Source organism: Dasypus novemcinctus, chromosome 3, assembly GCF_030445035.2.
Source record: "Dasypus novemcinctus isolate mDasNov1 chromosome 3, mDasNov1.1.hap2, whole genome shotgun sequence".
NCBI classification, from domain to species: domain Eukaryota; kingdom Metazoa; phylum Chordata; class Mammalia; order Cingulata; family Dasypodidae; genus Dasypus; species Dasypus novemcinctus.
In genome coordinates, this window is record NC_080675.1 from 103,668,312 (window position 1) to 103,683,855 (window position 15,544).

General features: G+C 36.0%; 2 protein-coding genes across 3 annotated transcripts in view; one reads left to right on the forward strand and one right to left on the reverse strand.

Moving 5' to 3' along the window:
- Nucleotides 1-15,544, reverse strand: part of CHRM5 (cholinergic receptor muscarinic 5) — a 111,371-nt gene that overhangs the window by 43,631 nt on the left and 52,196 nt on the right. The gene's annotated exons all lie outside the window — the stretch shown is intronic.
- Nucleotides 1-15,544, forward strand: part of AVEN (apoptosis and caspase activation inhibitor) — a 197,402-nt gene that overhangs the window by 794 nt on the left and 181,064 nt on the right. The window contains exon 2 of the mRNA XM_071212397.1: nucleotides 345-763. Coding sequence (XP_071068498.1) covers nucleotides 345-763 — 419 coding nt within the window. The remainder of the gene's footprint in view (nucleotides 1-344; nucleotides 764-15,544) is intronic.

Consider the following 15,544-nt stretch of genomic DNA (forward strand, 5'->3'; position numbering starts at 1 on the left):
GAAGAAAAAAGAAAAATTAACTCACTGGGTGATGTACCATCACAGTTAACTACTGAAAACATTTCGGTACATAGTCTTTCAGATTTTTTTCCTAAGCAAGAAAAAAACATATTAGTTTTTCTATATTAATTTTTTCTTTTTCATTTTTACAAATATGGGTTTATATTGTCATACAAAGCGTTTTTGTTTTATAACTTGTCTTTTTACTTAACCATGGTCCTTCCTCACATCCGTCTCTGATACCTAGAGGCCCCTCCAGGGCCTTCCAGACCACCTGCAGCTCGCACGGGTCTGTCCTTTCCTGTGAAGCCCCAGCCTTTCCCGGATTCGTCCCCACCTGCCAGGACCACGGGCCGCCCCGCCCCCGCCGGCTGCGTTCCGGGTCCCGCACCCACACGCCTCGCGGGCGCCGAGCTCGGGCGCTTGCTGCTTCTCCGTGCGGCCCGTTTCCGGCGGGGCAGGGGCGTCTCTGCGGCGGCCCGGCCCCGGCGCGCTCCGCACCGCCGGCAGCGGCGAGATGCAGGCGGAACGAGGGGCCCGGGGCGGCCGCGGGCGGCGGCCCTACCGCGACCGGCCCGGCGGGGATCGCGACCGGGATCGGGCGGGAGCCGCTGCGACGGTGGCGAGAGGGGGTGGCGGGGACGGAGGCGGCCGCCGAGGCCGCGGCCGGGGCTTTCGCAGTGGCCGCGGAGGCCGAGGAGGAGGCGCCCCGCGAGGTGGCCGCCGGGAGCCGAGAGGCCGGGGAGCCTGGCCCAGCGCGCCGGTAAGAAGCGAGGGCCTGTGGGGCGGGGGACGCGTGGAACGTGAGCGCGTAGGGCCGGGGCCGTAGCTGGGGCCGCGAGGGAGCGTGCGGGGCGCGCGCGGGACGGGCGGCGGGAGGCGAGGGCGCGCGCCCGCTGTGCACGTCGCCCGTTTCCTGCCTGTGTGGGTGACGGCGGACGGCTGGTCTTCGGGCTTTCCCAGCGTGCCCCGGCGTTCGTGGCAGCGGAAAGTTCAAAACCCGGGGCCGAGGCTGTGTGTCTTGGCCGCAGGTCCTGGGGGCTCGTCGGGGCTAGGTGGGGTGCCTGTGGGATTAACCCTTATGGGGACGCGAACCGGTTTGTCTCAGGTGCCAAGACCGGGACAGCCTCACCCTGCGGTGGAACATGTCTGTATTAAGAGGGAAGGGTGTTTTTGGTCTGTTTTGTTCACTGCCTGTGCAATACCTAGCACACGGTAGGGGCATTAAAAAAACAGTAATGAAAGTATGCCCCCTACAGGTGTTCAGCTTTACACCTGATAGGTATCTTATGGGGACTTAGGATTTGTGGGCGGTTCTCATTTATTACACCTATGTTTAGAAATCAGGCGTCTCTTGGCCCTCATATTTTTGAATTTTCGACTTCTGAATGTTAGCACCAGGTCTGAATTTTAATAACAAAATGATTGATCTGATTTACACATTCACAGAAGGAAATTTCTTAAAGGTCAGAGCAAACACTCATATCCCTGCTATAGGAGCTAGCTTTCTGTGTAGATTTGTCTTTTTATCACCTGTTCTGTTATTTTAACATTTTCAGTACAAAACTACATTTATATGTAGAATCCTTATGTGCATAAATAAACCTTTTAAAATTTTTGATTGAAGCAAATTTTCCTGACTTATGTGCAGTGTCTTAAGGATATTAAAATGCCCCTAAAGATAGTTGTATACAGATATACAGAACTGGAAAAAATAATTTATGTAAAGCTAAAAGTTAAGTGTAATATACTCAACCTTGTTAAGGTTAAGGCAGGCAATAAAAATGGAGTGAGGTATAAAGGAATGCTTAGGGTCAGCTTCTTTGCCAGTTTGAGGAAGGTAAAGAAGGAAGCTAAGCCCAATCTAGTGTCCACATTTTGACCTTAGAAAAACTCTATAATATATATACTTGGTCATTTTTACAGGTTAACCAACTTGCCTAAACTTATATAGCTAGTGGTGGAGGTGGGATTTACACATAGAATTCACTGACTAGGTATGCCATGCTGCCTTTATTTTCTTTTGTTTTGTTTTCAAACTGCCTTTGAATAGTTGTGTATTATCTCATATTTATGAATCAATCACCAATTTACTGAGAACAAAGTAGGTACCCCTGGGATGCAGGGATAATGTTGTAATAATAATTGTAATAACAGTACCCTCATTACCTATTACAATGTCTGGCACACAGGTTACTAATAACAAGGGGCTTTAACTTGTTGAATTGAGTGAATGAAGGTGTTCTTGTCTTATTCATCTCTGTTGAACTGATTTGAATAAATTGATGGTAGATCATTTAGAAAGAATAAGACTTTTTTGGTTTATGGTAATATTGTAACCCATTCTACCAAAATTTTATGCTTTAATCCCTTGTGAGATGTTCGTAAAATTCCATTTTCTACTTTCTTGTAGGATTTTCTCACATCACAGTTTAATGATTAAATGTGTCAGCATCCATAAAATGCTTGGCACAGTGCTTGGGGAATAAATGGTAGCAGCATAGCAGCAGCCACCACCATTACTACCCCTGCAACCACCACCAGCATGGTTTCCACCAAAGCTGGAAGATGGGATGGTGGAAAGATTATTCCTTCATTTTTGTTTGGGTTGGTGATGGCTGGGAATTGAATCATGTCCCTCACAAAAGGTATGTTCCTGTCCCAACCCCTGATCCTGTGGGTGTGAACCCATTTCTAAATAGGGTCTTTCAAGATGCTATTAGTTAAGGTGTGTCCACACTGAATGAGGGTGGTCCTTAATCCAATATGGCTGAAATCCTTATGAGCAGAGAAATTGGACACAGTAGAAGAAGCCACAGAGAGCAGCCAGAAGCTGGAAGGTAATGGAACCCAGAAGAGAAAATAGAGATGCTGCCATGTGCATTGCCATGTGATGTGAAAGTCAAGCAACTCTAAAGACTGTCAGGCAGCCATACTGGGAGGAAGAAAGTCTTCTCGCCTCTGAATCCATGAGCCAGTAAATTCCTGCTGTAATGTCAACCCATTTTATGGTATTTGTTTTAGCAATTGAGAACTGAAACAGTGACCTCTAAGGTCTCTTCTACTTTTCAGAATCTGAAATACTGTTTATGTTTAGTTTTGGAATAACATTCTTATGCCTAAAGAGACAAGATTGATTGAACTTCCCAAAGCCTCTTTGTTCTCAAATCTAGTGAGACATGTATGCCCCAAATGGAAATTAATTGAAATGATCTTGAAGAAATTTGTAATAAGAGTTCTAGTTGTGTAAGAACCAGCTGTCCACTTATAGGATTCAATAATGTTTGCACATCTCTGTAGTTCTCTATGATGGAAACTGCTAGGTAAGAAGCCTGTATGAATGATGAAAAATTATGTCTTTTAAAGTTATCTCAGTCTATTTTTTTCTGTCTTTTGTCTTCCTCTTTAGACTACTCTTTAGACATTTTGTAACAGTTGAGCCATTTTCTTTCTCCTTTAGATCACTACATTTATGTTGTTTATCAGTGGAAAACAAAATAAAATAAAACTAAACAAAGTGAATTTTAGTTCTTAATGTGTCAAGGTAACTTAGTTAAGTACACTGCATTTTCTAGTTTCTTGCTTTTAAATTGGTTCTTAACAAGGGGTCTGTGAGCTTGAATTGAAATTTTAAAAAAGTTGTACTTGTGGGGACATGTTGGTGTGGATGTGATATATTTATTAAATAATACACATTACGGAGTGGACTAAATAAGGGGGCTGTGGGACAAAAAAGGTTAAGAACCCCTGTCTTAAGTCATCCCCTCTGTAGATGGCATAAGCCCTAAGCTCATGGGTATGCTCTCATAAGCGCAGTTATCTTCATTGAACATCTGCTAGAAGTATGATATTGTGCTTGATGCATTCATTAAAAATTTTTTTAGCAAATACTAGGATTAATCAGGTTTATATATATATTTTTATGAAATATTAACAGAGGAAAACAAGGCTTATTGGCAGCCCTTGGAATTTTTTTGTTTTTCTTCTCTGTAGTAATAATAGTAACTCATTATTATCAGAATAGAAAACTGAGGCACAGTTAAATAGCTTAGGAAAGGTTCAGTAAGGCCACTCAAATAACAAATTGCAGAGCCTGGATTCCACAAAGGCCTTTTGGCTCAGAACATATTCTTTCAACTATTACTCTTTAGTACTTTTGGGGTGACTTTGAAATTTGAAAAGGAGATATAGGTATGGACAAGTGTTGAATGATCTTTTTATATACCTTCTTTTTCCAGATATTTCAATATAAGGTATTAATGATGCTATATTCATTTATGATAGTAGATCCTTGCTTTCTGCTGTATGTTTATATGGCAGCTGTTTATATTCATTTTTTGATTATATCCAATAAAAGATAAGACAGCTGTTTATAGCTGTATTAGGAGAGTAGAATTTGGAGGCACTTTTTTTTTCTGACCAAATTTTTGTTTTGCAAACAAAAATATAAGCCCCTTGCTTGAGTTATAAGTAATACTAAGTGCCTTTGACATTTTCATTGTTACCATTTAACAAAGGAAATCTCTGACTCTGATGTTCAAGTTTAATGGGAACCTGGAAGAAGAAACTGTAAATTAAGTTGCTGACAAGTTTCTAAGGCACTTGCTCCTTTGGTATTGATGAAAAGAGTCACTCTCATCATGTTAGGCAGATAGATTGCAGGCCTATTAAACCTTCAGAATCAAATGACAGCCTCTAGACTATATTTTCCCTTTTTCCAGAAAGCCTGAAGCAAATTGGGTGAGAACGCAAACGTGCTTAAGTGTCCCAACAGAAAATTGCTTTAAAATTAGCTCTTGGTAATCCATGGAATTAGCTTCTCCCCTGATGCTCCAAACTGTTGTTTAAACATAATAACTTTTTTGGCATTCTTGTCCTTATTCACATATACTGTTGTGATTTCAGCTTTTCAGATGGATCATTATTTCACTTACACATTTCTGTTATTGACACAGACCACTGATCTTCTAAATTTTGCTTATTTTCTGCCTAAATTTTTTTTGAGAAACCATGTATCATGTTGTACTTTAAAGCTTATATCTAACATTTTATTTTTTATATTTTTAAATTTTTAATTTTTTTTCTAATTTTTATTTTTGTTTTTTGAAAGATGCTTAGATTATACAAATGTCACATAAAAAATGTAGGGGATTCCCTTATGCCCTACTCCCCGCACTTCCAACATTTTCCCACATTAACAACACCCTTCAATAGTGAGGTGTGTTCATTGCTATTGATGAGCACATTTTGGAGCATTGCCACTTAGCTTGGATTAAAGTTTACATTGTAGTTTAGACTCTCTCCCACCCATTTCTGTAGATGATGGCAGATATCTAACATTTTAAATCAGTGATTCAGATAATTGCAAAAGATATAATTTCCAGCATATGTATATATTCACAGTTTAGATAAAACTGTTACATCATTCTTATAAATGTCCCTGATGGATTCTAAATATTATAGTGATTTGATATTCACCATCATCCATTTAAGAAATACATTAAAAATCTCTTCAGCAGTCAAATTTATGTTGTTGCATATTCTCTATTTTTCCCTTATTCTCTTTAATTTGTATTTTTGTTTATATTTCCCACAGAACTTTATCCAATGTAATATACTTCTATTAGTTTTGTTTTGTTTTTTCCTAAGGAGGTTTTTTCCTAAGGAGATTGAACCAGGGACCTGTACATGCAAAGTAGATGCTTAACCGCTGAGCTACACCTGTTCTACCCAATGTAATATACTTTTGTTTTTCTAATGCTTTTAGTAAGTTTATTGAAATCAATTCTGATATGATATGCTTTGTTTATTCTACTTTACTTGACTGCTATAAGCAGTAGTTATATATATCAAGAAATTGTGTTATAGGCAAGAATGCACATTTAGTGTCATCAAGGATGATGTAGTTTTGGTAGAGGTTAATATACAACATTGGATTATTTTTCACAATAATTAATTGAGTTAAATTGAAAATAAATACAGCAAGGAAAAGAGAAGGGTGATTAAATGCACATTTCCAATCCATATATCTAAAAAAGCACCACATTATAATAGACTGGGACTGATATGCAATACAGTTTTCATATAAAGGTAACATACTTTTGTACTTCAAAATTTTTTAGTGATCACTCTTTCATGCTTCCCTGTAACAAATTTTGATTAAAAAAAATGACTTGTAACCGTAAAGCTTGGGTATATAATTTTTTGTTCTAGATTGAATTATGACATTTATTAATATATAATTGATTTTGATTAGCAATTATTAAACATAAAAGTAAAATTTTATTATAAATGCCTCTCATTTTCCCTAATAATTTCAGGTATCTATGGATTAGTATTGCTGCCTGAATGAGACAGGATTCTGCATCAATTTTTGTTCCTAATCTTTGTTTTTACAGTTGTAAGCACTGAGAAACATAGGCCACTTAAGTAGGTAGATTTCATTATATAAACGACAACTCTTTGAATAATTTTCTAAATATATGCCCAAATCACCAATATAAAAAAATTGTAATGATTTATCAGCTGACAAATGGATTAGGTCCTCCTTCAATTTTGTTGAAAGTAAGGAACTGGGCAGTACCTGATTTACAAAATTACTTGGCTACCTAGTCTTTAGAGTTATACTTTCTCAATATCGACATCTATATTTAAGATTGTCCCTTTGGATGGCGTCCAGGGCACCACAGTCAGATAGGGAATGCCTGGGAAGGGGTTGCCCTGTCTTCAGGTACCTTCTTTGGTAGACTGCTTTTAGAAAAGAGTATGGAAGTTGAGTACCTGGAACTTACTCCTTTAAAAACATCCTTGCTTATGTACTCCTTAGAAAATCCTCAAGAACCCACAAATGTATGCATACTCCATTTTGAAGACTGCTAAGAGTGCATTATCTTTCAAAAAATATTATTATTCAGATAGTTTATTGTATGTATTTATCCAGAATTTTTAATTTTGTTTTTTTTTTGGCTATGTGCCAGTTGGAGCATAGCCAAATAGTTTTCAATTTTTGCCATTCTTAGTAGTGTCTGATGTTTTAATTTTAAACTCTTCCTAGGACAGAATATAGCTAGCTCATAATTCAAACCACTGGACTTTTTGATGTGGCATTAGGCCCCAAGCCCCTGATGCTTTTTTTCTATTTTCTCCAGAAAAAGTGATTACTTTTCACAGCACTGGGCAAGTGACCTCTAGAGTGGTTGTATAGGTCATTTGAGCCTACCCATACTCACAGGTTTACTTACTAGCCTTTTTCTATTAAAATTAATTTAAAGTGGTTCTAAAGACATTTTCAATTCAGATGTTTCTTTCATGAAAGGGAGAAATAAAGACCATAATGACATAATTATTTGTTTTACAGAAGCAACTGGTAACTTATTAGGGCCCTGGATTCATTATCTTTTAACTTTGATTTTCCTTTCTTAGAAGCCATTTATGTATTTTTGCTAAGGTGCCAAGAGTCAATGCTTTAATAAATAAAAATTAATTCTTTTCTCTTTTGGGTGGAAATAATCAACACCTTTGTTTCTCTGAAGGCATCGTGGGGGCAGTGCATTTTGTTATCGTTATTTCTCTTTTGAGTGGGTTTTATCAAAAGATGTTGAAAGGACTACAAATTGATGTGCTCAATTTTATCCTGGTGTTTTTGCTAGGATGGCATTATTAGAATTTGATCAACTGATGTCCATTAGCTTTAATTTGTTAGAAAGGCAATTTCCATGAAGAGCCATGCATCCCAAGGATGATGTTTTTCTACCATCCACATAACATTATTGGTATCTGCATAAAGCATGAAAATTAAAATATATGTAGGAGATTAGTAGAATGAATTTCCTTTATAAAAATTTAATCCTACGTTCGTGCTCTCTTGCCATTAAGGAACACCACATATGTCTGATCCATATTTCTTTTCTAAGTCAAACCAATGTTGAAGGATAGAAAACAAGTTTACTATTAACTGAAGCAAGGGAAGATAGGCTTGTTGCAAAATATTCGTATATGCTCTTTTAGATTATTGGGGCTGTGATTCCTCCATTTCTGTATTTAAGTGTGGTAAGTTACTAAAGCTGAGAGACTTTGTTATTGAATGTGTCTATGAAACAAACATGTAATTACCATATTTAGACTCCTGTAATCTCTAAATTGGAAAGGACCATTCACAGCTACATTTTGTGAAAATTTAAAATATTTTGCAAGTATTCCTTCCCAAAGTCTAAATTGCAGTGGTGAATTTGGAAGGCAATCTAGAGTTCACATCCCATTGAGCTGAATTCATGATATTGAGGACTCACCATCATTTTGTTTTTCCTTTTACTACATGATAATAAAAATCATATGTTTGGTTTAATATTTGGACTAATTTAAGCCTAGTCTTGAGACTTATATTTTTGAAGAAGTCTTAATCTTTGCTAAAGAGGTACAGACTTCAAGTCCTTCCAAAGAAATGATCATTTTTCTGGGAGCAAAACTTGATCAACAATGGGGATATTCTAAAGACAAAGCTTGACCCCTGTTTTCCCTTACAGTTTTCTCCTCCTCTGCTGTGTTCTATTTGGTGTCTGGCGGGGTTGGGTGGGGTGGGGTGGGGGCAGTGCTCAGGTCTGTGCTGTTGAAGCCTGAAGATGAGTGTCCACTCTGATGAATGTCCTACAGCGAATTTATGCAGATGGATCCTTGAAAGTTTAAGGATTAGAGTTAAAGAATTATAGACAAAGTCATTGTTATTTGAAGGTAGGGGATTACATAAGTTTCAGACAAATTAATCATTAGGTTATAACCTCTAAAAACTACTAAACATTCTACCTTTTGTGTGTCTATCTCCCTTTCTTTCCTGCTCTTATTTTTCCTTGCCCCCATCGGTGTTTCTCTTTCAGGGGGAGATATAATAGAGCAGTCATTAATGAGTGTTTTGGAGTCTAGCAGGCTGGTTAGAATCCTACCTCCAACCCCTCAAAACTAGTTGTAAAATATTGGGAAAGTTACTTTACCTTCTAGAACCTCAGGTTTCTCAATTATAAAAGATGATTAAGGGTGTTTACCTAAAAGGGTTGTGAAGATTGAAATTAGGTGAATGCAATAAAAGGTAGTTCTTAGGGGAGTGGATGTAACTCAGTGGTTGAGCGCCTTCTTCCCATGTATGAGGTCCTGGGTTCAATCCCTCATACCTCCTAAAAAAAATGGTAGTTCTTAGGTTTTTAGTCACCTTGCCACCCTGCTGTCCTCCTGCCTCCAGATATCTTTTCTTTTAGGGTGTAGGTCAAAGACAACACCATACACTTATTCTCATATACACATGAACACACATGTAGACTATTCAGAATTTTTACTACTTATTGAATAAGGTACTATCTTTTTTCATTTAAAATAGGTGAATATAATGTTTTATGTTTTCTTAAAAAATGGGAATGATTCAAATTTAGCAAAGAAAGCCCACTACTTTTATTTTTTAACCATTTCCTCTTTCAGAAAAAATTTTCCTTTATTTTCTACCTAAGTAACTATAATTCATATCAAAGTTTGCTTTTGTTAAGTTTTCAAACAGGTTATATATATATATGTATGTATTTTTTGCCAGTTGACAAGTGATTTTTGTCATTTCTTTTGATGTAGAAAGTACCTGACCAATTTTACTTGGCTTTGATAAATGAGAAATTTGAAATAAGACAAATATGTTGATTTGAAAGTTACTGAGTAGAATATCAGATGAGATAAAATGAGATAAAGTCAATCAGTTCTCACTATTCTAAAAGTAACTTTTAAAAAAAGTGATATATTTTTATTATAGAAAATAAAAATATAAGCAAATTGATAAAATTGCTTGTAATCTATCAACTAGATAGTATCAATAACTACAGTTTGTAGTTATTTGGTATATTTATTTTACTTAATTTTTTGTGTATGTGTTATTATATACTACTTATAAAATTTAGATCATACCATGCTTTCTATTTTAAAACTTGCTTTTTATCCTATTAGTAGATAACAAACAGTTCACAGCCATGGAATATTTTTTCTATAACATCTTTTTTTTAACTTTTAATTTTGAAATAATTGCAAACATGCAGGACAGTTGTAAACATAATAAACACTCAATACAGAGAACTTTAACATACACCCACTGTTCAATCCACCCCAATTTTAACATTTTACTACCTTTGCTATATTTTATCTATCTCTTACCTATATCTATCTATCTATCTATCTATCTATCTATCTATCTATCTATCTATCTATCTATCTTCTGAGCATTTGAGAGCAGGTTGCACACATCATGCGCCCTAAACACATAATACTTCCATGTACATTTCCTATGAACAAGAATATTCACTTATGTAATTGTCTTAAGTGCAGCTATCAAGTTCAAGCAATTTATTGTTGATATAAAGCTTATATTCTATATTCCATCTTTTTCTTCTTATGTACCAATTCAGTCCTTTTGAGCTTTCCCCCTCCATTCTTAGATCCCATCTAGTATCATGTATTGCATTTACTTGTCACTATCTCTTTAATTTTTTTTCTTTAATTTTTAATTGTGGAAACATATATACAACATAAATCATCCAATCCCATCCCCTTCCAAGCATACCATTTAGTGAGATTAATCACATTCACAGTGTTTCAGTACTCTCACCACCATCCATTACTATCACTTTCCCTTTACCCCAAGCAGAAACCCAGCACTCATTTTGCATTAACTTCTTATTGCCCTGCCCTGCACCCCTGGTAACCAGTCCTCTACTATCTGTATCTATGAGTTTGCATATTCTCTGATTTTCTTTGTAATAGCTTTATTGAGATATAATTCATATATCATAAAATTCACCCATTTAAAATATAAAATTGTTTTTTTAATATATCCACCAAATACCACTATAATTTTAAAACGTTTATATCATCCCAAAAGAAACCTCATACTTAGCATCAGTCACCCCATTCCTTCCTGACCCAGGCACTGGCACACATTAATCTACCTTTTGTCACAGTGAATTTGCATTTTCTGGACATTTCATATACATGGGATGATACAATATGAGGCATCTTTTAATGTGCCTATTAGCTATTTGTGTATCTTTTTTTGGGGAGAATGTCTATTCAAATCCTTTGCTTATTTTTGAATGGGGTTATTTGTCTTTTGTTGAGTTGTAAGATTTCTGTGTATTCTGGATACTAGACCCTTATCAGAGATAGGATTTGCAAATATTTTATCTCATTCTGTAGGTTGTCTTTTCACTTCCTTGACAGTGGTTTTTGGAGTATAAAATTTTTAAATTTTGATGAAGTTCAATTTATGTCTTTTCTTTTTGTCACTTTTACTTTTGATGTCACATCTAAGAGAAGCCATTGCCTAATCTGAGGTAATAAAGATTTACTGCTATGTTACCTTGTAAGAGTTTTATAGTTTTAGCTCTTACATTTAGGGCTATGATCCATTTTGAGTACACATTTTTTTTGGGGGGGCGGTATATGGTATGAGGTAGGGGTCCAAGTTCATTCTTTTGCAGGTGCATGTACAGTTGTCCCAACACCATTTGTTGGAAAGACTGTTCTTTTCCCATTAACTGTCCTGGCACCCTTGTTGAAAATCATTTAACAATAAACATGACGGTTAATTTCTGAACTGTCAATTCTATTCCATTAATATGTATGGCTCTCCTTATGCCTCACTATTTTGATTACTGTAGCTTTGTAATAAGTTTTGGAATTGGGATGTGTGAGTCCTTCACCTTTGCTCTTCTTTGTTAAGATTATTTTGACTACTCTGGGTTTGCTGCATTTCCATAAAAATTTTACTATCAGCTTGTCAATTTCCGTGAAAGAAGGTAGCTGGGATTTTGATACGGTTGCTTTGAATCTGTAGGTCAATATGAGAAGTACTGAAATATTGATGATATTATGTCTTCTGATCCATGAACATGGGTTTGCTCCATTTATTTCGTACTTTAATGTCTTTCAAAAAAATTTTTTAGTGTACAAGTTTGAACTTGTTTTGTTAAATTTATTCCTATGTATTTTATTCTTCTTAGTGTGATTGGTTCTCTTAATTTCATTTTCAGATTGTTCATTTTTAATGTATAGAAATACAATAGATTTTTGTATATTGATCTTGTATCCTGCAACCTTGCTGAACTTCTTTATTCGTTCTAATAAGTTTTTTTAGTGGCATTCTTAGAATTCTCTCTATTCAAGATCATCTCATCCCCAACTAGAGACAGTTTTACTTCTTCCTTTTCAATCTGGACACCTTTTATTTCTTTTTCTTGTCTAGTGGCACTGGTAAAACATTTAGTATAGGCAGGGAACATGCAACCTAGGCCTTACTTTTAAAAAAAAATTAATTTTGACATAATATCAGATTTAAAGAAGAAAAGTATACTCTGTACCCCAGATCCCCAAATGTTAACACATTACTTTGTTTGCTTTATTCTCAACTTTCCCCTTCTCTCTCCCTCTCTCTTGTTCTTGCTCTCTATTTCTATATATGTAAATGCTATTTTTTTCTGAACCATTCAGAATAAGTGGCTGACATGATCCCTCTTCACCCCCACATACTTCAATGTGTATTTTCTAAAAACAAGGAAATACAGAACCATAGCACAGTTATCAAAATCAGGAAATTAACATTGATATAACCTTACTGAGATTTTGCCAACTGATCCAACAATGTTTTAATTAGGATTTGAATTTTGAGGCAATGACATATAGATTCAGGGCAACTAGAGATTATTCACTCTGGTGGTTGCATCCTAACTAGTGTATTTCACTTATATTACTGTCACTGAATTCTCAACTGCTTGTTTCCTGCTTATATTTTTAGCATGGTTCTATAGACTTCTCATTGATTTTATGAGCTACCTGAAATTCTTTTGGTAAATTCCTTGTCTGCCTAAATTAGCAAGAATTGGTTACTATAGTTTGTAACCAAGAACCCCAATTGCTATATTATAGTTTTCACACTTTCCATTTTTCAAAATCCTATTTATCTTCATGTCGTCATCTCAAATGCCACTTATCTTTGTGATACTTCTTCCTGGATTTCCTCAGTTAACAATTTTCTACTCTGTAAATATAGCACTGCTTTGTATTATAGTTAATTATTTACTTGTATAATTCCTTCTTTAATTGTAAGCTACTTGAAGGTTATGTACTATACATGATCAGCGCTGTGATTTTCTAAAAGAGCTCAATAAATGTCTGTTGAATGAGTAATAGAACCTGGAAGGTAATTTAGAAGGTAAATGGGGCAAGCTAGAGAGTGCTTTTAGGCAGAGTGTCATTTTGGGAGTACAGGTCAGGAAAGCCTTTATTTCATTAACTTTGTTGGACTATCTGAAGTACCCTTCTTTTGGTGATGACAGCTCAGTTAAATGAAGCTATTGCTTTCCTAAGGGCCAGATTTAAAGATGAGATTTAAGTTGTATTGGATTTTACATTCTCCTTGTTCCAGGTCTATTAGTTTTCCAATTTAATGTATACAAAATAGTTTTTAAACTGTGAGAATAAAATGGAAATGATAGTTTCCAGAGGTCTTACATCTATAGAACCCTTTTTCACTATTTTGTTTTCTTTTATGTTTTAAACTAATTTGTTTTATGTATTATTCAAGCTTGATTCTTACTTTGTCTGTACTTTGGATTCCTTGTCACTTTTACCTCTGTCATTTTTTTTTTTTAAAAGATTTATTTATTTATTTAATTTCCCCCCCTTCCCTGATTGTCTGTTCTTGGTGTCTATTTGCTGCGTCTTGTTTCTTTGTCTGCTTCTGTTGTCGTCAGTGGCACGGGAAGTGTGGGCTGCGCCATTCCTGGGCAGGCTGCTCTTTCTTTTCACGCTGGGTGGCTTTCCTCACGGGCGCACTCCTTGCGTGTGGGGCTCCCCCACGTGGGGGACACCCTTGCGTGGCACGGCACTCCTTGCGCGCATCAGCACTGCGCATGGCCAGCTCCACACGGGTCAAGGAGGCCCGGGGTTTGAACCGCGGACCTCCCATGTGGTAGACGGACGCCCTAACCACTGGGCCAAGTCCGTTTCCTGTCATTTTTTTTTTTAATCAACTATTAAACAGCAAAGCTTTTTTGGTTATCTGAATATATAATTCTATCTTAAATATGCTATTTGATTTGTAGTTTCCATAAGAATTTTTTGTGTTTATTATTTTTTCTTAACTATTTCCTAAGCTATTAGTGATATATTGGCAAGAGTACATGTTTGTTAAATTTAGACAGGAATTTAGTTATAAATATGTGCTGTGTTCGCTCTATGTATAGAATAAGGAAGCTAGGGAAATCTTTTTTTCCCCTTCTTCATCCTAGCAGGGAAAGTGCACCAGCTCTTTAGGAGAGTTCTCTGATAGCTACAGAATTAGATAGGAACTTAGTTAACCTAAGATTGAACATTTCTTGTACCTCAACTTAATAATAATTATTAAGTGAATCCAAATAAAATCCAAAGTGATTTTATTTGCTTCAAAGAGATGCTGGAAACATAAATTAGGTTGCTTGCAAATATTTAGAAATCTGTGTTAATTTCTTTGGAGGCAGACTTCTTATACAGAAGTGTATTCAGAATAACCTTTAAAACTTTTTAGAAAACATTGTTCATATTCATTATTGGTGAAACTTAGATACCCTTGTATTCTTTTCATGGGAATTGGTACAACCCATAAGTGAGGCAGTTAACATCAAAATCAAGCGTGGCCCTGCAGTTCTATATCTAGCAAGCTGTCTTGTCTGAACAAGTTAGCAAATAAATAAGTAGATGATTGTTCATTGTAGCATTGTTTAAAATTGGAAAACTTGGAAGCAACTCATAAATCTCTATTAAAAAGGATTGGCTAAATAAATTATGGTATGTCTATGTAGAGGAATACCATGTAACTGACAAAGAGTTGTGTAGGTAAGGAAAAATATCCAAAATAGAGGGAAAAAGTTACTTCAGAAAAGTTCGTATAGTATTATTCTATTTGCATAAGGAAAAGATATTCATATATATGCATAGAAAGTTTCTGGAAGGCTGTATAGGAAACAAAGTGGTTACTTTGGGGGAATAAGGCTAAGATAAGGAAGATTTGGGGAACTTTTCCTTTTTCCTTTATATTTTCTGTATTACTTGAATTTTTATTTTGTTGCTATGAGCATGTATTACTTACGATTAAACATAAAAGTTAATAAAAGTGAAATCAACTGAAATCAATTGCTTCTTCAGAGTATGTGCTAAAAGAACTCACATTTAGATGATTATTAGAACCTACCTGTGAAGGAGACAGTAGACAGTGTTAAATGTAGTTTTGCAGATGAAGATGTAGTAGTTGGGTAGATTTGGGTAAGGATTCAGCCTAGTAATTGATGGTGAAATCTGAGATTTCAGAATTCTAGGAGGAGATTTAGTTTTTCATGTATGAGTGATCAAAACAACTCATTATGGATTGTTTTTTCCCTCTTAAAACTTATTTGTGAACAGTTTTTCAAATTCGTATTAAAGTATCTTTTCTAAGATAGCAAATAAATTAAATTGTAGTTCATCCTAAAGATTTGTTGACTTTGCAGTATGA